Genomic DNA, 25,062 nt, shown 5'->3' with positions numbered 1-25,062 from the left:
TGCGATCCGCCTGGCGCTAACATTGTCAACTTCTCAGTGCCAGGTTAAGACCTTCTACTCTAAGCCATTTGACAGCATATGAAAAGGTTACCAATAGTTCCTGGGATTTACTATTGATTGTTTAAAATCATTATATTTTTGTACACTGGTTTTATGTTATGTCATCGTGCTGCGTTTCTGGGGTTTGCAGAACTGCCCAGAGAGCCTTGGCTGTTGGGTGGCGATGCAGCACAGCGGAGGAATGGGTGACGAGGGGCTGTGTCAGGTCTCACCTCCTTCTCCATGTCCACCCGGGTCTCGTGCTCACCAATGTGGCCCCCGATGAGTGGGTCGGTGACCGTTGGCTCCGCACCTTCTCCAGCATGGTTGGCGCTGTGGTGGTGGCCCAGCAGGGAGCCGAGCGAACCGGCGGAGATGTTGCGGGGGAAAGAGAAATCTTTCTCATCCGAGGGGTGGCTGCAGGGGGAAAACACCCACCCAAGTCCTCAGTCTGTCGTTGCCTGCCAGGCCCCTTGGCACTCGGCTGTTCCCAGAGCAGAAGCCCCCGGCTGCAGCGGGGCGGGGCGGGGCTGACAAGAAGTTGCCAGGGAGACCTGCCTCGCCCCCTGCCATGCCAGGGGAGGGAGGGAGGATTCCCCCGCCAGAGGAAACGCTCCGCGCCAGGCAAGATGCCAGGCTGCGGGGGCACCAGACAACAGCGAGGCCTGCATCGCCCTCCCTGGGTGAAGAAGCTTCTCCTCAGCCTCCAGCCCCGAGGGGAGAAAGCCCCATGGCTCACCTGTGCTTGAGCAGCAGCGCCCGGAGCACGTTGGCACGGTCCTCGGCACGGATCTGGTCGGAAATGATCATCTGCTCCACCACCTGGTGCGCCACCCCCGGCAGCGTCTTCTGGTCCAGGTCGAGGAGGACAGCCCCTGCGTGGCCGGGGAGATGGCTGTTGGCACCGGCCTGCCCAGCAGCCCTTCCTCCGGGGGGCTTGCTGCGCTGCACGCGCGTGCACAGTCACACCCACAACGCCCCAGGCCGCCTGGACATGAGACACCTGACCAGGCAGAAAGCTCCCGAGGCGGAAGGGGGGCAGTGGCAGTGCGCCCTTTGCCCAGGGGCTTCCCTTGGCTCTGGCGCCCCTGGGACAGAAGCTCATTTCTATCGCAGCCTCTGCTTTCTGCTGCAAACCCCACGGCTCCCCTCGAGGCTGTGCAGGACGCGACTGCGGGGACGGCTGCACCCATCCCTGGAGCTCTCACCACAAGGCGGGAGCTGGCAGAGCAAGACTTCTCTTAAAACAGAGTTCACAGAATCATGGAATCGTTGGGTTGGGAGGGGCCCACGAGACCATCGAGTCCACCCCCTGCTCAGTGCAGGAATCCGAATCAGAGCATCCCCAACAGATGGCTGTCCAGCCTCGTCCTGAATGCCCCCAGTGTGGGAGAGCCCCCACCTCCCCAGGGAATTGGCTCCATCGCCGCACTGCTCCGACAGTCAGGAGGTTTCGCCTGACGTTCCAGTTCCTGCAAACGTGCTGGTGAGAGAGCCCACGAGTCTGGGCTCAGCTCCCTTTGCACATGGATCCCGAACTCTTCCCCCGCCTGCCCCCCACACACTAAGACTCTCTCCTGAGAGCACACCTCTGCTCTTCCCTTGCCCCCCCACCCCCAAGGGAACAGTCCTTGGCTTAGAAGAACCCCAGACCCTCCATTTAGTGTTTCCACTTGTGGACATGGAGTTCCACACCGTTGCTCATTTTGGGCTCGCTTCGTCTCCTGGTGGGGCTCTCCAGCACACTGGGAGGAGCATGCAGAAGGAGTACATCATCAGAACGGATCTTCATGGAAAGCTTCCCCTCCCCAGGCTCCCTTTTGCTGGAACTGTAAGCCCCGCACAGGGGGAGGGGAAGCATCAGTAGAGCCCCGAAGCTGCATCAGGCCCAGGGTCCCTCTTGTCCAGCATTCCATTCACCCGATGGCCAACCAGCTGCCCACGGGAAGCCCACAAGCAGGACCCGAGTGCGACAGCCCCCTCCTGCCCGTGTTCTCCAGCAGGTGGTGTACACAGGCACACTGCCTCTGATACTGGAGGCAGCACAGAGCCATCAGGACTAGTAGCCACTGATCGCCTTCTCCGGGAATGTGTCCAAGCCCCTTTTGAAGCCATCCAAATGGGTGGCCATCACCGCCTCTTGTGGAAGAGAATTCCAAAGTTCAACTCGGCACTGTGAAGAAGCCCTTCCTTTGATCTGTCCTGAATCTCCCCCGAATCGGGTTCATGGGAGGACCCCGCTGGGTTCGAGGTTCATGAGAGGGAGAAAAATGTCTCCCTCTCCACTTTCTCCACTCCATGCATAATTTTGTTCACTTCTATCATATCTCCCCTTACTTGCCTTTTCTCTAAGCTAAGCAATCCCAAATGTTGTAACCTTTCCTCATAGGGGAGTTGCTCCAGCCCCTTGCTAATTTCAGTTGCCCTTTTCTGCACTTTGTCCAACTCTGTAATGTCCTTTTTTAGGTGTGGTGACCAGAACTGTACACAGCATTCTAAGTGTGGCCTCACCATAGCATCGTACCGAATAAGACTAACAGCCTGTCCAGTCCAGCAATTCCTTTGCACAGTGGCCAACCAGTGTGGTCATACTAAGCCACACTGGTGGAAACACAGCGGTGTACCTTCCATGCCATGGAAAAGGCCACAGCAGGGGGTTGGACTCGATGGCCTTGTAGGCCCCTTCCAACCCTACTATTCTATGATTCTATGAACACGGACCAGTGCTCTCACCATCCCCGCTGAGTCCCATGGGACATGTGCAAGCACCGATCTGGGCCTTGTGTGCGAGCCCCACATGGCCGGATGAGGCTCCGGTAGCAGGACTGTGCTCTGTGAGAACTGCTCAAGAGTAGCGACACCCAGAGAATAGCGCACAGAAGAGTGCACAGTGCTGCCGGGTGCTCGGGGGATGATCCAGGCACTGTCAGCATGGCAGCTGCAGGGAGCCACCAGAACAGGTACTTGCTGTGGCCATTTCGGCCGAGTGTTGCTCTGCCCTGCCTCCTCCGACCAGCAGCAGCTCTGCAGGGGCTCAGGCCATCCATCTCCCCTTCCCCTCTGCTACCGGAGACCCTGGCCAGGGGAGGGACAGCAGCTGGGCCTGACCATACCACTGCCGCTACGCCCAAAGGAACACGTCTGGGGCCCCTCCTTCCAAAGGCCACGAGGCACATCTTGGCTAATGCTTTGTGGCTAACGTTTTACGTGCTGAGACCCACACGGGGCCTTTCCACACTTGTCATACACCGTCCAGGGCTGCCATGATACAGCCATTGCCAGGCAGGGGGCAGTGGTGCTTTCGGAGTGCCCCTTTGGGCTAGGAGCCCCCCGACCCCTCCGCCTACCATGGGACAGGGTCCGGCGCAGCTCCAGCAGGCTGCGGAAGGAGAGGGAGGCGACATGTGGCTTGCCCCAGCGATCTGTCTCTTCCTCCACGTCCTCCTCAAACTTGATCCAACGGGCCGTCTCCTTCCACTGCATCTCCTGGTTCTTGTCCACAATCAGCTCGTTCAGCTCCACAAAGACCTGCGCCAGAGGCGGGGGGGGGGGGGGGAGAGGCTCAGATCCTGGAAGAACCGAAGGGGGACTTCCAGGGTCGCTCTCCCTGCAGGAACGGCTCCCCTGCCCCCGCCCTGCCAGCCCTGCCCCCCCCCCGCCACTCGCCTCGTGCGGCTGTCGGTCTTGCTTGCGCTGCCGGGCGCTGGGCTCCTTGCGGTCCTTGCCCAGGTGCACCACTTGGCCCTTGGCGCTCTTCCGGACCAGATGCCTGCGCACCCCTGGGACATCCTCGAACCTGTGGCCTGTGGCAGAGGAGCAGGAGGCGTTGAATGGGGGCGCATGGGCAATGGGGCGTTGATTCCCAAGGGGGCCGTGCCTGGTCCTCGAGACCCTCTCGACACCAGCTGCTTTCATGCCCTTCTCTGGCATGGCTGCGGGGGGGCTTGACCCCAAGCGTGGGGTCAGCGAGAGGGGGCAGTCAGTGGCTGCGTGACACGTCAGGGCTGCCTGAGGATCTTGAGGCCTTTCCTCCATGTGCTCTGTGCACCTGGCCCACGGCCTCACCTAGCCAGCCGTGGGAGGGGGCTGGGAAAGCACGGACAGAAGGTGACCCAGGCAGCCCAGCTCCACTGCCCGCCCCGCCCCGGCGTGAGATTCTAGGTCCAGGCCCAGCTTGGGCAAAGCAGCCACTGCTCGCCCGCCTGCTGAGCACCAGCCCAGCCCCGAGAGCCGCCCGCCCTGCCCGAGGCACAGCGCTCCAGGCAAGGAGAGGCCTGGCATGGCTCCTCAACTCCTGCGGGCCCAATTCGGGCGGTGCACGACCCCGAAGGCCAAAGCGCCGAGGAGCCCGCTGGCGCCGGTGCCTGGAAGGCAGGCCCCTGGTGGCCCAGCTGGCTCCGCTGCCTGGCGTGCTATCCTGGGGGGTGGCGGGAGAGGGATGCCAAGCCCCCTCCCCACCTCAGCCGACCGCTCCCCCGCGCTCTGCATCCACAGATCTCCACCAGCAGAGGCGGCGCGCCACGCCTCTGGGGAAGTGGGCCTCCCCTCACGTGCTCTCCCTCCAGGCCACAGACGGTCCAGCCGCAACACATCTGCGAGGCTTCAAGGTGCTACCAAAGGACACCTTGCTGCGCTCGCAGCCAGCTAACGTGGCCAGCTCCCTGCAGCACTGGATTCTAGTTTGCAAAGTAATGTACACTCTGTAGAGCAACTACCCCTGCGAGGTAGGCCACGGCTGTAGTTCCTGCTTGACCCAAGAGCCGAAGAGACCACGCCTTGTCCAGGTTCCTAGCAAGCCTCCCCCAAGGGGACCAGAACCCAGGCCTCCCCCATCCGGCCCTAACTGCACCATGCCTCTCTGCCCCCGCCCCGCCCCGCCCCGCCCCCAGCACTCACTCTTCATGTAGTCCAGGTCCGCCGAGGCCAGGGTCAGGGCCTCCGACTCATCCGTGGGCACCTTCGGGTACCGGGCCTGCTCAACGCCCGTCATGCTGCCAATGCGCCGGCGCTCGTTGAGGTTGTAGCTGCGGTGGCCAGGCTGGGACTTGGTGAGGGTGCGCCCTGGAGAGCCCCCGTCAGCCAGACCAGGCCCCTCCGCGCCGCCCGGCCCTTCGATGTCGAAGCTGCGGGGAAGACGCCCGCCTCAGCGACCGTGGCACTCCCTGCGCCACAGCCCCCCCTCACCCCTGCCGCCCTCAGCCCAGCAAGATGGAAGAAGGAATGGCCGCCTGGGGGGGCTTCCCCTGCCTCCCGAGAACCTTCGGAATGTGCCCGCTTGGAAGCACCCTCCAGCCCCTCAGGACCTCCCTGGAGGCCTGGCCTCAGAGCCCAGGGCTCCCCCACTCACCCGCCCATCTTGGCACCCTCAGCAGGCGGGGAGCCCCCAGGGTCTGTCGGGGAGCTTAGGGACCACGTGGGCGCCGTCAAGCCCTCCGGCCGCCGGTCCAGAGCATCATCCTCCTGCAAGAAGAACTGAGACAAAGATGGGGTGGGGCGGGGGTCAACTGCAGAGACATAGGGGGTGTGCGCAAGACCTCCTCCCCACCCTGCCCGGGCCCCCTACCTGCACGCCCTCCGGAGAGCTCCCGGCCAGCAGCAGGTCCTCTGGGGCCTGCTCCGTCTCCGTGTCGCAGGCGTCCTCTTCCTCGCCTTCCTCCTCCTCCCCCGCCTCGGCCTCCTCCTCGATGGGTGGCGTCTCCCCTGGGACGGAGGCCCGGCGCCGCTTCTTCTGGCCCTTCCTCGGCACCCCCTTTTTCCGCCGGCCGTCGGAGGGGAGGTGGCTGGAAAGCGGGTGGTGAATGTGGTGGGACGACTGCCGGTGGTCTGGGGAAGAGCCGGTGGGCGTCAGGGGGCTTCTGGCCGGGGCCAAGGGCTGCATCCCTCCCATGAGCCCGAGAGAAGAAGAAAAACCGGCCCTGCAGGGTCAGACTACGGCAGACCCAGTGGGCGCAGGACCAGATCTCGGGGGCACGAGGGGCGGGCAGGCAGGTTTCAGTGGGCCGTTGATGGAGACAGCTGCTTTGAAAGGCAGCCGACACCCAATTTGCGGATGGAGCCAATTCCCCCTGGTGCCTCCAAAAGCCCCCCGTCGGAGGGACCCTCAGCCTGGCCAGCCAGACCAGGATGGCAAGACACAGCCCAAGACGCTTCCCCAGCACCATGGCTGGAGATCCCCCCGCCCCCTGCGTGGAGCATGCCTTGTGCTTGGCCACGTGGCCAGGCCCCCTCCCAGCCTCGGCTGCCTCCTTCTGCTGTGTTTTCCACATGCAGTTGGGGAGGTGGGACGTACCACCCGCTCCCCCCCCCCCCGGCCGCACTCAAGCCCCCCCCCCACCTACACTCAAAGTCCTCCTCGCTGTAACTCCGGCCAGCCTCCTCCACATTGCGCGGGCGCGAGTCCTGCAGGATCTCCTCAAAGCGCTTGACCCGCAGTGCCTTGCTCAGGTCCTTCTCCTCCTCCTCCTGCCCCGGCCCCCTGAATGTCGGCGACGCAGGGCTCGGCCCATCCTGCTCTGGCTGCACAAGAAGCACAGGGGAAGGGAAGCGGAAAGTGAGGGCAGGCGAGCGACCCACTCCGCCCCGCTGCCGAACACGGTCCCCCAATGGCCGCGGCACACAGCTCTACGGGGGGTGGCAGGGCCCCTCCTCTGCCCCTCCTGGGGATGCACAGCAGGCAGGGAGAGGCAGGGAGCCGCTCTGGCCCCCTGGAGACTCACCCAAGCCTGAGCCCCTCCCGCCAGTGCTGTACACCTTCCTCATGCCGGTGGGTGTCTGAGGGAGGCAGAGGGGCTCCCACGGGCCCCCTGAAGCTCTTCCACCAAGGGGCTACATGATGTGTGGGAGAACATGCAGCCTGGGCTGGCCAGCCCAGGGGGCACGCACAGAGCCCTTGCCTGCACGTGCTGGGCCAGGCATGGAGCGATGCGGATTGGGGATGGAGGGAGAGTGTGCTGAGAACGCCCCCCAGGCCAGGCTGCCTTGTGGAACTGGTTTGTGCCCACTCCCGTGGCTGGGGGGCAGAGCGTAGGTGCACAAGGAGCATACTGGAGAGCTGGGAGAAGCCCCCTCCCTACCTGAGCCATGCTGGGGGGCCACGCTGGAGCCACCGCCGCCTGCCGCCCCTTCCTCGCTCTGCGCTGCTACGGAGGCTGTGCCGGCCACGCGATTTATCCTGGAGCCGGGAAGGTCACGGCGGCAGCAGGGGGATGTGAGGCGGCGGCAGGCGGCTCCATCCCCTCCGTGCCACTCCAAATATTGACGGACGGAGGTTCTCCTCCCGCTGGCTGACACCAGCACAGATTAGCAGAGGGGAGGAGGTGGCGGAAGCCCCCCCCCCCCCGCTCAAGGTGACAGCGCAGCCGCTCCTGCAGAGAGGGTGGCCAAGGGCCCCTCTGCCTCCCTCCCTCCCTCCTGGGGAGAGCTCGGAAGCTGAACTGTCTCTCATCACAAAAACTGCACATGGGAAGCAGCAGGGGCTCATTGCCCTCCCTCTCCTTGCAGCCCTGGATGTGTGGGTGTTGGCGGAGAGGTTGAACATCTGCCCCCCCCCAGAGTTATTTATGCTAAGCATGGAAAGACCCACAACCTCCCCTGTAAGGGTGCAAGAGGCAGCCCCCAACCGAGGCTCCCCTGTCTGCAGTCCTTGCATTGCTGCTCCCTTGGGCTCCTGGCCTCACCTCCCCCAGCCAAGAAGCCAGGAAAATCCCTCCCCCGCACACACAGCACCTCCCCAACCCCAGCAGATGCTCCTGCTGGAGGACTAGCCTCTGCCCAAAGCCAGACACCCCTCCCCAACCCCCCCACTCCAGGAGCGCCCCCAGTCCAGCCTCCTGGGACTTGATTTCAGCCAAGCAGTGACGATAGTGCATGCCTCTGAGCAGGTGCAGAGTTCTCTCCCCCTCAACACCACACACAGGCCCCTCCCCATCAAGGGGCAGTTCCAAGCTGCTCTGGCGGCTCCAGCTGACCAGATGGTCTCAGACGTCCAGCAGTCAGCCTCCCCCCCCAGCACTCCCCCCCTCCCTGACTTCTTCCTTCCTTTTGATTGTTACTGGCAATTACACCCCCCCCCCCAATATTAAGTAGCTCCATCAGCATGCCTGGTGCTTTGCAGGGTCCAAGCGGTTAGGTCCCTGCCCCAATGAGTGTCCAGTCTAAAATGAGACCCAGAGAAAGAGGGGGGAGGGGAGACCCCAAGGGCAGTTAGATGCAGAGGTTTCAGTTTGTTTATTAAATACATATCCCACCTTTCTGCAAAAAGTGGCGCTCAAAGCAGCTAACAATGACACAACAGGGATTAAAAACATAATCAAAAGAAAACACAAAAACAAATCAATTAAAAAGCTCGTAATAAAACAGACAGCACCAAGCCAATTAAAACCCATTCCACAACAGAGCCACCTATATGCCAAAGGGTTGCTTGAATAAAAATGCCACGGCCTGCCAGCACCAGAGCTGGGGGGTGGCCCCCGAGAAAGCCCTCCCTACATCTCCCCCAGACGTGCCTCCAACACAGTGGGACCCAGAGCAGGGCCTCCCCCAAAGGTCTTTAAACCTGGGCAGGCTCATACAGGGCATAGCTCGCCCTTCACATGGCGCCGGAGACAGGCCGGGAGCCAGCGAACCTGTCGCAACGAGGGCGTCACGTGCCTCTGTGACCGGCCCGCTCAGCAGCCTGGCCCCAGCCGCCGGGACCAGGTCAGCATGCTCCCGCATGGCTGCGGGCTTAGCTGAAGTGTGTGTGTCGGGGGGGCATGGGAGTGAGGAGGCCCCGGAAGGAGTTCCAAGCAGAGAGGTGAGGCCGCCCCTCCCTGTCCAGAGGGCTCCGTCCCCATGATGGGCAGGATGGGGTGGGGCGGAACAGGGGCAGCTGGGGCAGTGGGCAGTCAAGACCTGAGGCCGGTTCACGCAAACACCCCCCTTGCCTGCTGCCCATCTGGGCCCCTCAGTGCAGCGGATGCCCCCAGCGCTGCTGCCCACTCCACCTTGGAAGGGGAAGGGGTGGAGCTCAGGGGACAGCCCGCCTTCAGCGCTCCTCCCCTGCCTGGCAGCCAAATGGCCTCCCACCCTCAGCAGCTGCCACAACTGCCCCACCCCCCTGCCCCCTTCCTTTCCCATCCTGCTCAGCCCACGCAGGCTCCAGCATGGGGAACATGGCACGGGAGGGGATTACGCGGGCACGGGAACAGGCAGGGGGGCTGGCATTACCTGGGAGCGGAGCAAGAAGTCCATGGCAGCACCAAGGAGGAGAGGGCAGGGCAGGGCAGGGCGTGCGTGGGCCGGGAGGGGCAGCGCCACGGAATGCAGCCCCCTCCTCCAAGGGACGGCGTCTTCTTCCTGGGTCATGCAGCAGCCACCTCTGCGATGGCAGGCTGCACGATTGCACGGAGGCGCCACCCAAAGGGTTAATCATTAACTCAGCGGGTTGGTAGGTGCAGAGCAGCAAAAAGAGCTGCAGGGAGGGGGCAGGATGCATCCTGGAGGGCTCAGAGACCATGCTCTGCAAAGGGACACCCCCTCTCCCCACGGCCCGAGAACACCAATTCTCAGGGTGGGGGTGGGGCAGCCCTGCAGCAGCCCAGGCCCTTGCGACCAGAAGCACGGGCGAAGCATGGGGCTGGATCAGACCAGGGCCCACCTGGGGGCCCACCTGACACCCCATGGGAAGCCCACAGGCAGGACCTGAGCGCAAGAGCGGCAGGGGCAGGATTCTGCAGGCCCAGGGCTGGGCGCCCAGGGAAAAGGCCCTCCCCAGCACAGCCGCTCTGCATCCGGACACTCGCAGCGCCCTCCTGCTCCCCAGCCCATCAGCCCCGGGGCTCTGGGTCCAAGCCTCCTTGACTCCCCCTCACCAGCACTCCCCAACAGACAGCTGAAGCCCCCCTTTCCTGGCTCCCTGGGGGATGGGGGAGGAGTCAGCATCTGCTGGGGTGGGGGGAAACCCAGACTTGGGGGCAGGAGAACGCCCGGGGAGTGCCCACCCGCCCCACCGGGGGCCACAAGGCCACGTCCTGCATGGGACTGGGGAGGAGCGGGATGTGTTTAGCTTGGAGGGGAGACAGAGAAGGAGCCACACGGGAGCCCCCTGCCAACGGCGGAGGGCTGCCAGCCACAGTGGGGATGAGGATGATGGAGCTGGCGGTGTCCACTGCTGCTCCACAGAGAACCCTGGGGTCAACGTACAGGAAAGGGCATTTGGGCCAGGCCTGCAGAGCGCCTCCGTCCCGACCAGGGAGGGCGGGGCAGACGCCTGGGGTGGGGGCAGGTGCTCCTTCGCTTGAGGTTCGGCCCTCGCTCAGGCTGTCGGAGGAGCGGCTTCCCTGCCTTGGCAGGGCAGCCCCCGGGCCATCATTCCATGGCTCTACCTGGTGGCCCAAGAGTTGGCTTCCCATCTCTCCATCTGGGCTCAGATAACAGTGCAATGATCTCCGGGGGGGGGGGGGGGCTGCTTTGTTGCTGCATCAAGGCCAGAGTACACAGGGCAGATGCTGAGAAACCACTGGGGTGGGCTTTCCAGTGCCCGCAGCTGGCAAGCAGGGGAGGCTGGCTGGATTTCCCAATCCTGGTTCTCCAGGGGTTTTAATTCCCCCAAAGGAAGTGTGCTGTAGCTCAAGTCTGCCCAGAATCCTCACCAATCCCCTGCAACCCCCAGAACAAAAGCCCTCCTTCCTTCCACCAGATGTGCACGGGTGGGCCAGGGCTGCTTCGCAAGGGCAGCCTAGAGGCTCTCCCTCCTCCATGCAGATGCTCTGGAATGGAGCCCTGGCAAGTCAGAACTGCTGCTGGGCTGCCCCAGAGGTGGGGCTGGGGGCTGCTGCTACTGGGCCAGCCGAGGCAGCCTCCAAGCCAGCAAATGGGCGACTCCCAGTGGTGGTGCCCCCCCGGCACTTGCCCGTCCACTCCCTCCAACCGCAGTGGCATATAATCTTGGCTCCTGACAAAAGCGGGAGTACAGGCTGAAGGGGCAGGATTGCAGCTTGAGATCGAAAGGCATATGGTCAAGGAACACCTCATTCCTTTGAATGAGTTCAAATCTCCAGGGCCAGATGAACTGCATCCTAGAGTAATAAAGGAACTGGCAGAAGAACTCTCAGAACCGCTGTCTATTCTCTTTGAGAAATCATGGAGGACGGGGGAAGTGCCAGATGACTGCAGGATGGCTAATGGAGCACTGGGCAGAAAACAACGGAATGAAATTTAATAGGAATAAATGCCAGGTTCTGCACCTAGGAGAAAGAAGCCAAATACACAGTTACAAGATGGGGGATACGTGGCTCAAAAACACTACAAGCGAGAGGGATCTTGGAATTGTTGTCGATCACAAGCTGAATATGAGCCAACAAAGTGATGTGGCTGCAAAAAAGGCCAATGCTCTTTTGGGCTGCATTAATAGAAGCATAGCTTCCAAATCCCGGGAAGTCCTAGTTCCCCTCTACTCAGCACTGGTTAGGCCTCATCTGGAGTACCGTGTCCAGTTCTGGACACCACACTTTAAGAAGGATGCAGACAAACTGGAGAGGGATTTGTCAAAAACAAGTCCTGCCAAACGAATCTGATCTCATTTTTTTATCAAGTCACCTCCCTTGTGGACCATGGGAATGCTGTAGACATCATATACCTCGACTTCAGCAAAGCTTTCGACAAAGTGCCCCATGATCTCCTGATGAGCAAACTAGCTCAAAGTGGGCTAGATGAAACAACGATCCGGTGGATCCACAGTTGGCTACAGAATCGGACTCAAAGAGTGCTTCTCAATGGGACCTTCTCAAACTGGGGAGAGGTAACGAGTGGGGTACCGCAGGGCTCGGTCCTGGGCCCAGTGCTCTTCCACATTTGTATGAATAACTTGGAGGAGGAGGTGCAGGGAATGCTGATCACATTGGCAGATGACACAAAATTGGGCAGGATAGCTAATACCCTGGAAGACAGAAACAGAATTCAAAGTGATCTGGATAGACTGGAGCGCTGGGCAGAAAACAACAGAATGACATTGAATAGGGATCAATGCCAAGTTCTGCACCTAGGAAAAAGAAACCAAATGCACACTTACAAGATGGGGGATACATGGCTCAACAACACTACAAGCGAGAAGGATCTTGGAATTGTTGTCGATCACAAGCTGAATATGAGCCAACAAGGTGATGTGGCTGCAAAAAAGGCCAATGCTCTTTTGGGCTGCATTCATAGAAGCATAGCTTCCAAATCCCGGGAAGTACTAGTTCCCCTCTACTCAGCACTGGTTAGGCCTCATCTGGAGTACTGTGTCCAGTTCTGGGCACCACACTTAAAAAGGATGCAGACAAATTGGAGAGGGTTCAGAGGAGGGCAACAAAGATGATCAGGGGACTGGAAACAAAGCCCTATGAAGAGAGACTGAAAGAACTGGGCATGCTTAGCCTTGAGAAGAGAAGACTGAGGGGAGATATGATAGCGCTCTTCAAGTCCTTGAAAGGTTGTCACAGAGAGGAAGGCCAGGATCTCTTCTCGCTCATCCCAGAGTGCAGGACACAGAATCATGGGCTCAAGTGACAGGAAGCCAGATTCCAGCTGAACATCAGGAGAAACTTCCTGACTGTTAGAGCAATACGACAATGGAACCCATTACCCAGGGAGGTGGTGGGCTCTCCCACACTGGAGGAAAACAAGACAAGGCTGGACAGCCATTTGCCAGGGATGCTCTGGCTGTCAAGGGCTCCTTGGAGGGCTCTCTGTCTAATCCAGTAGCCAAGTCCAGACACAGACAAAGGGATTCCTTTCAAAGCTTTATTCTTCTTTTACAACTTAACAACTTTACCGTTTGCAACTAGATCTGAGCAGCACAGTACCTATGCCCTACGTTGGAACAGTTGGTCCCCGTTTGAAAGGGAATTACTGGCAGACCCCTGAACTTAAGGACTAGGGAGAGTCCCTCCCCTTTTCCCTTGGATCCTCTGGGCGCAGCCTTTGTTTGCGCGCCAACCGGGCACTACGCCTCCTTTCCACACCCTCCGTCTGGCGCCGCTCTCTGCGTCTGCGTCGCACATCCACCAAGTCTGCCATCTGTGCTCGGTCACTCCCTGGACTGCTAACTAAACTAGGAATGCTGGTGGGAGGAATCTCCGTCAGCTGTTGGTCCTGGGAAAGAGGAGCGCACTCCTCTCCCAGGAGCGACCGCTCTTCCTCAGAATCAGAACTACTCTGGGATTCTATGGGCTCAGTGTCCACTCTGACACTGACCCGGATTCCTTCATTGAGCAGGGGGTTGGACTTGAGGGTCTTGTAGGCCCCTTCCAGCCCTACTGTTCTACGACTCTATGATGCTATGATTCTCCCAGCGTGTGTGTGCAGGGATCCGGCAGCTGTGGCTCTCCAAGCTCTGGGGTAGACACGGCTCATTCCCATCAGCTGCTCGCTGGACCTTTTCCCTGGGGATGCAGCTGGGATGGGACCGGGCCCTTGGCGTGCAACGCAGGGGCTCTGGCGCGACTCCCGGGATGGAGGCCGCTGCCTCCCATGGGACAGGGCTCCTCCTGTGCAGCGGATGGCTGTGTGACAGGCAGGAATTCAGCTGGTGGAGTCTGCCCCATCCCTTCGTGTCCAGCAGTCATGTGCCTGTTCCATTGCCACTGGCTGCTCCAATGCTCCAGGCACAGAGGAAAGCCCTGCCCTCCGTCCCTTGGCACAGAGCCTGCTGCAGAGGGTTGCCAAAGCAGGCCCTTCCGCACGGCGCCGTTTTGGAACAGTGCAAGAATCGCCTCACCAGAACGGGCCTGGGCCTCTCGTTCGGCCCCCAGAGCCGCCCCTCCACGCCCACGCAGCCTGAGCAGTTGTGCCCGGACAAGCCAGGAGCACTGTGTGGGCGGGGCTTTGGCGGAGCAGGGCTCCTCGCAGGCCCGGCAGAGGCATCCTCACGGCGCAAACCTTTCTGGGGCTGGCTTCTAGCAGATCAAACCTGACGCATCTTTCTAGAGGGGAAGCATCGAATTCTGTCTGTGCGGAGCCTGCAGAGGTGGTTCAGTTTTCCGGTGGGCAGATTTGGCGCCTGGACTTCCGGGCCCCTAGGCCCCACCCGTGTCTAGCCACGCACCCCTGCCCCGGCACCCCTGCCCCTCGTCCCCGGCGAGAGATCCTTGCCACAGCGGGCACCCGCAAAGCCCAGAAATGCTCAGCGCTCTGACTTGGCTACTCACCCCCTCGCAGGCTGCGGAGATGATGTGGCGGAGCTCTGAGGAGCCTCGCGAGCGGCTCATGGCCGACAGAGGAGGCGAGGGCGCAGCTGGCTAGCCTTTCTCTTTCTCCCTGGGGCTCAGAGGGGGAAGCGAGGGCACCATCACCTGCAGGAAGGCAGAGGGAGGGGGGCGGTGAGGGGAGGGCTTCTGCGCTGCTGTTCGCATGCTGCCCACAGAGCCAGGCCTGCTTGTTTTCATTTCACAGCTAAGAAGGGACAGAGAAACTCCACGTATCTGACATACGCTAACCCCCCTCACAGGATTGTTGTGAGGAAAAAATTGGGGTCGGGGGAATGTATGCTGCCTTGAGCTCCTTGGAAGAAAGATGAGACATAAAGGGAATCATATTTATTTGGAGAAATTATAAGCCGCACCTTCATTCAAAAAATGGATTTCAAGGCACCATGCATAACGTTTCCAATCATCAGTACAATATTCTAACAACGATAAAAATTAAACATCACAACAATACCACTGAGAGACTAAATGAAAACAATGGAGTCAATTTAAAATGCCTGGGCAAATTAAAAGCTTTACCCTCATGCCAAATAGGGCAGAAGGTTAGCTCCAGTCATACCTCTCTACAAACAGCATTCCAGTGCCAGGGGCCACCACAGAAAAGGTCCTCTCCATCACAATGCACCTTCCTACTGATGGATCAAGGAGAAAGGCTCCATCTGAAATTTTAAGGCGTGGACAGACTGGTATGGGAGAGGCACTTCTTCTGGTATTTTGCCCCTGAGCTGTTTATGGCTTCAAAGGTAAGCACCAGCACTTTGAATTGGGCTTGGAGGCATGTAAGCAGCCAGCATAACTCTTTCAGAATTGATGTGATGTGGATGCACCTGGCGAAACCAGTCAGAACTCTAGCAGGTGAATTCTGCACTTGTTGAAGCTTCTGAACCATCTTTGTGGGCAGCCCCACATATAAAGCATGACAGTGGTCCAACCTAGGGGTAACCACAGCATGGACCACTGTGGCCAGGCTATCCCTGTCCAAGAGGGGCCTTGGCTGGCATGCCAGCCAAAGCTGATGAAAGGACACTTGGGTCACAAGTGGCAAAGCTGGATCACGCAACACCCCAAGCCGCGGGCACCCACTCCTGCGAGGGGAGTCATTCAGAACAGGCTGAACACCCACTTTCTGGAAGTGCCTCCATCTTGTCAGGATTCAGCTGGAGTCTGGCGGCCCTCATCCAGCCCAACAAGTCCAGACAAGGTTCAGGACCTCAGCTGACTCAGATATCAAGGAGAAATTCATCACACTGAGGAACCCTGGATGAGCTCCCCCAGCAGCTTCATATAGACGTCTATGGCCCTGGGGGACAACACGAAGCCTTGTGGGACCCCACGGCTCGGATGCCATGGCGTTGAGCAGAAATCCCTCTGTGCTGCTTTTTGGAACTGATGTGCAGGATCTTGGGGTCACCATGTCCCCCAGCCACAGAGCTGGACTAACAAAGGATCACATTCCATGGAATCAAAAGTTGCTGGGAGATTGAGGAGAAGCAACACGATCGCCCTCTTCTTGGTTTCCTCCCAACAAAGGTCGTCCATCAGGACAACCAAGGCTGTTTTGGGGCTAAGCCCAGGCCAAAATGGGTCCAAGACAAACAAAATAAAATTACCCAAGGTTACCAGAGGATCTGTGGCAGAGGTGGAATCAGAGCCCCGTCTCAGGCCAGCCTGCCACCCCACCCCACCCCATCTCACCTGCCAGCTGCCCCCCATGACCCTGCCTGCCGTCTTCACAGGAGCACCTCTGGGCTGCTTTGTCTCCCTGGGGCCCTTCCACCTGCCCCCAGCGTCACAGGGTGCTGGGGTGAGAGGAGGGCTCCACGTGAGGAGAAGTCTCTTCCCCAGAAAGGCCTGCAAGGCACGGGGGAGCGCAGGCAGCGACCCCCCCACACAAAAAAGCAGCGAAGGGCCGCCAGCAGCAGCGGCACGGGCGCTTGCGAGGCCCTTCATCACACAACGAGCCATCAACCTGCGGCACGGTTTCGTCCAGGATACTCTGGTGGTCCCACGCACGAAATGGCCTTTCTAAGGGGTATGGCCCAGGGAAGGGCTCTCACCTCAGACAGACCCTCCCTCCCTGCATCCTGGCTGGCGCGATAAAGGATCAAGGGGCCCTGCATCCGAGGAGGCGTCCAGGGGGCAGGGGAGGGGCCCTCGGCCTGAGCGAGCCAGGCGCTGCGGGCGGCCGCTCCTTCTTGCGAGTCCCACACCCCAAAGATGGACCTCCCCCCAGCACAGGGGTGGGACGAGGGCGACATCCGCAGACTCAGCCTTCTTTCCCCTGCCCTGTCCACGTGTCAGAGAGCTGCCCCGGCTTGTGGCCCAGAAAACCTCTCCTCCCGCAGCAAGGGGTCCTGCAGATTCCTGCATCCCGAGGAGGGGGGGGGGGCAAAGCTCCGGCAGGCCGCCCCGCTGCCAGGTGGAGCAAGATCCGGGGAAGGCCGAGGCCAAGCGGCTCCTTCCCCTGCCAAGAACCTGCCGGGGGACAGGATCCGTGTCTCTGAAATAAACAAAAAGGACATCGGAGGCGGCCAGGGACAGCAGGAGGTGAGAGGAAGGGAAGGGATGTTGGCGGCTGCGGCACCACGGAGGCTGGGCGGAGGGCGGCTGTGGGGCCCCTCTCTGGAGAAGGCCAGCAGGGCGGACCTCTCCCCCCACCTCGACTCAGGGGGAGGACTGGGGACAAAACCTAGCGGGGCGCCAGGTGGGGTGCTGGTGGCTTCACCTGTGTCGTAAAGGGGCGGAAGTCTGGGAATCCTCCCCCAGCTGGGAGCCCATGCGCACGCGGCGGCCCGCCTCTTCTAGGGAAGGTCCAGGTGAAGCCCTTCCCCCTCCCACAGCCCCCACCAGGCCTGCAGGCAGGGGTAAAGCCCTGGGGCAGGCAGAGGAGCCGGCCTGCGACCCCCAGCCCAAGAGCAAAGGGCTTCAGCCCCAGACGCCGCCCATGCAAGAGCGATGCCAAGACACAGGAGGTGGCCAAGCCGGGGAAACGATGCACAGGGAATCCCCCCACCCCCGCCATTGCTACACCACACGGAGCACCCCCTGCTTCCTTCCTCCGCGCAGCTGCCATGTCCTGACTCCAGCAAGATTCCTGCATCCCAAAGAGGAGGAGGAGATGCAGAGCTGCAGAGGCAGGCAGCCGGACCTCTTGCCGGGCACTGCTGGGCGAGGCCCTGGCGACGTTTGTCTTGGCCACGGGCTCTTGAGCAGCGACTCGGCGCCAAGAGTAATGTTTGGCACAGCAGGGGATTGGGTCCCCCCAGGCAGCCAAGGGCAGCTGGTCTGATCCGGCCAGGACTGAGCTGTCTCCTGCCCGCCCCGCACCTGCCTACAGTCACACTCACAAGCAAACATGGCTGTGGGATCACCAGCCCCCCTCTGCCATGGAATGGGGTGCTGTTCATGGAGTGAGGGCAGGGACACCTGCAATGCCAGAAAGTCGGGAGGGGGGCACAGACTGGAGGATGGGCAGGGAGGTCCTGTGCTGAAAAGAGGAGGAAAGCCAGAGGTGCCCAGAAGGGAGAGGTCTGGCACTCCTGCCCTCCTGGCATGGCCAGGAGCATGAATCCTGCCCCAGTCCTGAACATGGCGAGCAACAATGCACAACAGTAGCCACTGTGCATGTCCAGAGCGCCTCTTGGTCACTGCCAAGAACCACATGCTCAGGCTGCTGAGCTCCCAGGCAGGCTGGTCTCTCTCCGCAACGTGAGCAGAACCCTCCTGCACCCAGGGCCCCCGCCCCATCTCACCCCCCACGGCTCCCCACAATGGACTCGCCTCAGCTGCTTCTCCAGCGCTGTGGGGCAGTGGCTGCCCTTGCTGCCCCGTTGGCCCCAGTGACTGGCCAGCCCGTTAGGGAGGGGGCAGATGGAAGCCGGCTGGCCAGGCTTCACTGCCGCAGGGCGGCAGAGAGGAAAGCGGCAGCTGAGCCATGACTCCCCCTCACAAGGGCGGCTCACTCACCCCACTGTCACCCGCCAGGGCGACACCCTGCAGCGTGGGGAGGGGCCCTGGAGAAGCTGGACATGCCCCACAAGCTCCGTGCAGGCTCAGCACATCAGAGTCTCGCTGGAGTGGGTGACCTTGACAATGCCACCCCTCCACCAAGCAGGCATATGGGTGTGTGTGGGGGGAGAAACAGTCTGGGGAGTTTGGAGATCCAGATGCCAGGCAGGAGGAAGGAGCTTGGGGGGAATGTGGGAGGGGGGTCACAGAAAGGGAGGTCACAGAAAGGGAGGGAGGGGCAGGGGCAGGAGGCAAGGATGGGGAAAGCTGCCTCCCTTGGGGAGGAGGCCACGCCATTCCACTCGCTGTGTCCAGCCCTCAGCCCCTCAACCTGGGTGCATTCCCTGGGGCCGGGAGGCATCAGGCAGCCCCCGGCCTCCACGTTCCCAGCCTCCAGGGACAGAGACCTCCCCCACTACTTCGTCTGCCTGGCCTTCAGCCCTCCCCTCCCTCCCCACCCTTGTCTGCAGCCACGCCTTCTTCGGAGAGACCCCCACTCAAACGCAGGAATGCCATCGGCCAGGTCTTCCCCCCTTCAGCCCTTGATCTCAGATTCTCAGGTGAAGCACATGGAGGGAGAGGGATCCACGCACGCCGACGCCGCCACCATGTGGAAAGCAGAGAAGAGGGCAGCAAAGCAGGAACAACAGGCAGCTCTAGCAAACGAGCCAAGCAGCACAACATGAGCCACGATGGGGATGCCATGCTGGTGGGTGCCCACAGATGCACAGCATGATCACCCGCCTCTCTGACATGAAAAGTGGGGCGGTGGGGAGATCCCCTGCCAAATCCATGGGGAGAACTTCCCAGGGAGACACGAATTCTGTGGGGTGCAGAAGTCTCCCACGCTCTGTTTGGGGCCCTGAACAACCACAGCAGGAGCCTCAAGGGGGCAGGGGTCCCTGCCCCCCCAGCTCAACCTGCAATGCCCTCAACCTGCCCCTCCCCCCAGCCTGGCAGTGAAGCCCCGGTGGCACTGCGAGAGGGGCAGGTCCAAAGGCTGTCCCCCCATGCCAGCGGAGGTATGCCAAGGGATGTTCTCCCCCTCCTTCGCCACCGCATTTTTGGTATGGATGGCCTGGAGTGCACACAGACCCACAGCTACACATCGCCCCAACCCTAGAGCGCCTCCTGCTGGAAGACAGGTGGGCGGGCGGGGAAACCAAAGTCCATGTCCCTGCCGGAAGAGGCAGAGACATCTGTGCTGCCGATCACCACTAGCACTGCCCTTGGAGATGACGCTCTGCCTCCATTATAAAAAAAGTGGAACTCCGGAGAGGAGAGAAACGTGCTCCCCCCCGTGAATCTTCTGCCCACCAGCTGTGGCCCGAGGGCTCGACGGGATGGCAGGGAAGGCAGGTGTGGGGCAGCCCGGCTGGCAGTGCCCCCATGTGCTGGCCTGAGGCGGGCAGCGGTTGGCGGGGCCTGCCACAGCCCCCTCCCCAGAACACTCACGCCTTGGTCTGCTGACCTGCCTTGCCCTCGCCAGCCCCCAGCCCCTGCCTGCTCCGAAGGGGAGGCGTTCTGCTCAGAGGAGCCCCTCTGGGCGGGGGCCAGTGGGGGCCGCCCAGCGAGAACATCTGCCTTCCGCTCCAGACCAGCTGACTTGTCCCCCAGCGTTCCCACGAGATCCAAAATCCCCCCTGGCAAGAGACACCCTGCCTGAATCCAGGCATGGCGAGGGACGGGTCGCTCCTTCTCCCAACAATACCTGAAGAAAGGAGGAGGGGAGTGCTAGGCACGAGGGATGTGGGTTCAAACACCGGCTCAGCCCGAGCACTCGCTGGGGAGCCCTTTGTGCCACCCACTCTCAATTGGCCTAGCCCAACCTCACAGGGCTGTTGTGAGGAGAGAACCGTGGAGGAGAGGTGGGACACCAGTGGAGTACACAAAGGAACAGGACATGCGAGGAAACGGAGGCGGGGGCCCTGGGAAGGCCCACCGGGAGCGTCTGCCTTCTGCAGCGCCTGAGCCGCAGCCCCTCAGCCCGCAGGGTCTGTGCTGGCAAGCCGGGTGCTCCAGGGTCCCTCCCAGCAGACAGGGGTCTTCACCAAGCCTGCCTGGAGATGCTGCCAGGGGCTGATCCCGGGGCCACCGCACCAGAGCAAAAGGCCTCCTGCCACTGAACTAGGGTCCATCTTGACCCAAGCTCAGCTGCAGCCCCCCGCAACCCAGCGCCCCTCCCGCCCTCACAGGCGCACCCTGGTGCCGGAGGGAGGGGCCCAGCACGAGGGGGAGAGGTGCGGGCAGCGATGTGAGCGGTGCCCTTCCGCGAGGAGTGCCAAAGGGGTGGGCAGGGGCCCGCCCCGCCCGCCTGCCACGACACGCTGGCCCACCGCCCAGCCTGCCCCCAGGGCTGCTGTTCCCACACGGGGCTGGGCCACAAGCAGGGGGGTGGGGGCACGGGTGCCCTCTGGGGGGGGAGCATGCGCCCGCTGCAAACCCCAGCCCAGCATCCCCCATCTCTACCTTTAATTGTTCCTGCAGCAGCTCCTCTCCGCCGAGTGCGTGCGTGCCCCTCTCTCCCCACACGCACACAGATGCTGCTTCTGCGGTCCCCATCCCCACGATCCCCTTGCTCCAGGGGGAGACCCAAGGCTGGGGTGCAGGGCGGGCAGGGTGCTCACCCAAGGCGAGGACAGACGCGAGCCTCGAACCCAGGCCTCTGTCAGCCAAGGCACTCGCTGTGCCTGCGATCGCTGGGGGCTCCCTTGGTGCCTCCCTTTGTCCGCACCCCCCCTCCCTCTCCCTCTCCGACCTCTGCAGCGGCAGCTCCCTCACCTTAATCCAGGCCCCTGCGCAGAGCAAGAAGGCTGGATCAGAGGCTCACGAGCACATTGCTCTGCAGAAGGACAGGCTGGGAAGTGGCCCTGTGCGCTGTTCTCACGGGAGGGAGTCCCCGGAGGCCGCCGCTCCTTCCCCAGCCGGCCACAAGAGGTTACAGGGCAGGAAGGGAGAGGTGAATGGCCTTCCCCGTCCCCAGAGAGCGCCTGGTGCGCAGCACGGCGGACAAAGAGCTGGCAAACAGGCACAGGCGGAAGAGGGAGCTGAGGTGCAAGGGCTCAGCCACGGGCCCCAGGAACTGCACACAGGGCAGTGCCTCTGAGCGCACACAGAGTGCCTTTCCCTTACCACCCAGGCTTACTTTCAGGGATCTCTTTGAGTGCCAGGACCACCCCATGGTGGAGGAGCTGAAATGATGGCAGCAGACCTTTGGGCATGTGCCAAGTGCCTTTCCCAAGAAACCATGTATGAGGAGTGGGATAAGAAGCAGGAAGCTCCCGACCACAGACCACGTGGAACCTGAGTCCCAAGCTACAGACTCCATGGAAGGAGAGGACAGAGCAAGCGGGGGGGGGGGGGGGAGAAGCATCATGTCCCACCCCTTTATGATGAGCACCTGAAGCTGGGGCAAGAGGTGGCACAGAACACAACACATCACGCGCACACGGAGAAGAGGCTCCTGCCGGAACGGGGGCGGGGGAGCAGCTCTGATACTAGGGAGATACCCTTTAGGGGTAAGGCTAGGCATTACAGCAGGCATCTGTCCTCCTGCCTGAAGGAGAATTTGGTCTCTTGGCATACAAGTCAGTGCAGGATCTGCAGAAACCCCAAATCTAGGCCTAACAAGCTCTTCCTATCTGAAAAGGGGGGGGGGGCTAGGCCATTGCAGACACCCCCTTCTCCCCTCTGGAATAACTCCAGCCGAAGCAGAGTCAGTGATGCACTGTAGAGGTGGTAGGCACTCTGCACACCATCTGAGGCGCTCTTTCCTGGAAGAAGCTCTGGCCCTCACCCAGTCTGTCTGGCCCTCACTCCAGGGTTCTTGCACTTCTAAACAGCAAACCTGTATGGGGCTGATGCTTCTGGGCACCTCTGCCTTAGGGCTGGTGGGGGGCCTCTGGGCTGCTCTGCACCTGGCAGAATTCTCCCAGACCCGCAGACACCTGACGCCTTCTCCTCCAGCCCCAGCCTGCCTACCTGGCAATGCCAAGGCCGCCGCACCCGCCCTGTCCTGTGCCACGCCACCACTGGCCTGGGGAGCTGCTGCTGGTCCTTTGCCTTGGCTTGGTGCCCACCTCCTCAGCCACGTGTGCCCAGGGAGGGGGGCTGAGCTGCTCCCCCCTCCGGTTGTCCCCAGAACATTTTTCCTGGGGCTTTAAGCAGCAGACAAAAGGCCCTTGTGAGGCGGAGTGCCTGCCAGCCAGAGAAACAAGGCAGGCCCGGCCAAGGACCCCGGAGCCCCCCCCCTCCAGTATTAATTACAGGCTGGGGCTGCTGACGGCAGGGTGGGGGGCAGCTTTGCAACTCCCAAAGCCACATTCCAGGGACGAGCCCCAACCGGCCCGCCTAATCCGGCTAAGGTGATTACGGGGCGCAGAGCTGCCACCAAGCCTGCTTTTCCCCCAACTGCTTTGAACTCTTGCTAGAGTCATCAGGAGGACTGACTGTGCCCCCCCCCCTTACACACACTCGGGAAGGGGGCAGCAGGGGGGCAGAAGTCTCTGGGGAATGCAACAAGGCAGGAGAGCAAGCTTCCCTGCCCCCTGAAATTCCTCTGTCTTGGGCCAGGAAGGGAGCTGCTCAGTCAGTATTTCAGACTGTAAGCCAGAGGACGGGGGCTGTCCTTTTTATTCATCTTTCTAAGCTGCTCTGGGAGCCTGCTTTGGCTGAAGAGCGGGGTGAAAATACGACAAATAATAAAGAAAATCCTCTGAACTGGAGGGCCTCCTCCCTGAAGCATGGGGCTGAACAGGTTTACTCCTAGGTCAGGGGAGAAGGCACTCTGCACATGTGCAGAAGGCCAAATCTTCCAGCACTAAAAACAGTGTGGCGAGTCAGCTTGAGCAGCATGTCTCTGTGGGGGGAGGAGGAGGAGGGAAGGTGGCCACCACCCCCTCCTCCCTCAGGCAAGGACCCTCGCCCCAGAAGAGCAGGGGCCCGGAGCAGCCGGTCTCCCTCTCCACCTCTCCCACGTTGCCCCAGCAGAGCAGGACGCAGCGGCCAGCCTGCGCTGAGGCTGTTCTCTGAGAAGCGGGGCCAGGCAGGGCTGCTCTGCCTCGGCGAGGGGAGAAACGCCTCTGGGGAGCAGCAGGGACGCTCACAACCCCACGCGCACCTGTGCTGAGAACCTGGAGTCTTGCGCAAAGGGCTCGGCCACCTCTGCCCAGACAGGCTCGGGCTGAAGCTCTCACAGGCCCTTTGGGCTCGGAGGGGGGGGCTGAGAGGGGGGACCACCACCACAGGGTCTCTCAGGGGGAGCCCCTGTGCCCCCCTGGAGGGCTGCCGGGCTGTGGGGCATTTTGTGCTCCTTTCTACGGGGCTTGCCCGGAGGAGGTGCTGGCGCTGCAGCTCCTCAGTGGGACCAGCCCCACACACTGGGCCAGCCCAAGAGCTGGACTCCATCATCCCTCGCAAAGGGCCCCTGGATCTCTTCTGTGCCCCTAGGATCTTCCCCTGGAGACAGAGTGTTGAGTTAGGGCTGGGCAGGCCCACCGGGGTGACGGCCCCCTCAGCTATGAGGCTCTCCCCAGGGACTTCAGGCCAGTCACTCACTTTCAGACTAACCCTACCTTACAGGGTTCTTGTGGCGATAAAAGCGGGGGAGGCCCATGTATGCTGTCTGGAGCTCCTGGGAGGAAATGCAGGACAGACATCAGCCCCCCGTCCCCGACAGAGGGAACACAGCAAGCTGGGGATGCTGTGTGTTGGCGGCCTCTAGCAAGAAAGAGGACTGAGCAGGAGGGGCACGGGGGCTGGACTAGGGAAGCCCTGGATCTCTTCCAGCCTTGGGACTCTTCTGACGCATCTTTGAGAGTCTCTGGTCCCAGCACCCTTTAAACACCATGCCATCTTTCTCACTAGCCACCCCTTGCTTGGGGGGTGGGGGAAGCTGCAGCCAGGCGTAGTGCGTGCCACCTCCCGAATCCCTGGACTCATTGCCCTGCTCCCCCCCATTAAACCTCTGCTTCACCCCTCCAGATACAGCGGATGCGATCCCATCTGTTGAGCTCTGAGCACTTGCAGCTGACGTGAGATGGGAGGAAATACTCAAAGGAACAAGCCACACCCTGGGGATGCCCCTCGAGCTGCGCCTGTCCCGGCTTGTTTGGAAGAAGCCCCCCTGCCCCCGAGAAACGGACTATGCGGGAGGAGAGGAGGAAAGGCGGGGGGAGGAATGCCCCTCAAGACAAAGTTCTACTCACTCCAAATGTGTAGTATGAAGATTCTGCATGTAAGACCATCTAGAGCAAGAGAGCAGGACCATTCCCAGGGGCCCTCCTGCCTGGGGCTGCTGGGAGCTGTGGGCCAAAACATCTGGAGGGCCACCAGCTGCTCAGCCTGACCCAGAGGGGGCTGCTGCTGTAGCCTGCCTGCTTTTGGTGGCCTTTGATCTCGTATCTGGTGCCTGCCCGTACGAAACCACAGCTGCAACCCTGTACACATCTACCAGGGAGCAGGTCCACTGACCGCCACGGGGCTCATTTCTGAGTGGACGTGAGTGTGATGGCACGGTAAGGAATGATGCCTTTGAGAAGGCAACGCAGGGAGCAAGCTCCACTAGACAGAGTTGGGTGTGCTTCTGAGTAAGCATACATACGGTCGCTCTGTAAATTTCATGAATATACCAAATGGGACAATTTTATATGCCAAGTTATTTTATATGCCAATGGGACAAGTTATTATATTGCTAAAGCAGTAAACTAGGTTTAGATTTCTTAAGTAAGTAAGTACTGCATATACTTAGCTTTCCCCTCAAACTGCTGTTTTCTCCCCATGGCTTCAACAT

The 25,062-nt window shown here is 61.2% G+C and overlaps 1 protein-coding gene across 8 annotated transcripts in view; it reads right to left on the bottom strand.

Annotated features, from left to right (window-relative positions):
- The window catches only part of SLC4A2 (solute carrier family 4 member 2), a 54,074-nt gene that overhangs the window by 8,225 nt on the left and 20,787 nt on the right, over positions 1-25,062 (bottom strand). For 5 of the 8 annotated variants that reach the window (XM_084859703.1, XM_084859707.1, XM_084859709.1 and 2 more), the window contains 9 exons: positions 14,208-14,351; positions 6,378-6,555; positions 5,603-5,862; positions 5,387-5,511; positions 4,936-5,162; positions 3,706-3,842; positions 3,387-3,567; positions 779-914; positions 273-456 (listed from right to left, as the gene is read on the bottom strand). In XM_084859703.1, coding sequence (XP_084715829.1) covers positions 273-456; positions 779-914; positions 3,387-3,567; positions 3,706-3,842; positions 4,936-5,162; positions 5,387-5,511; positions 5,603-5,862; positions 6,378-6,555; positions 14,208-14,267 — 1,488 coding nt within the window. In that variant the 5' untranslated portion in view covers positions 14,268-14,351. Of the gene's footprint in view, positions 1-272; positions 457-778; positions 915-3,386; positions 3,568-3,705; positions 3,843-4,935; positions 5,163-5,386; positions 5,512-5,602; positions 5,863-6,373; positions 6,556-14,207; positions 14,352-14,823; positions 14,924-25,062 lie in introns of those variants that run through there. The other 3 variants (XM_084859705.1, XM_084859710.1, XM_084859706.1) reach the window with 2 other exon arrangements.

The sequence above is a fragment of the Heloderma suspectum genome, chromosome 5 (assembly GCF_057233095.1).
Source record: "Heloderma suspectum isolate Gila_16-S chromosome 5, 16-S_ref, whole genome shotgun sequence".
Taxonomy (NCBI): domain Eukaryota; kingdom Metazoa; phylum Chordata; class Lepidosauria; order Squamata; family Helodermatidae; genus Heloderma; species Heloderma suspectum.
The sequence above is the reverse complement of the archived record's forward strand: the minus strand, read 5'-3'. Positions and strand labels throughout refer to the sequence as shown.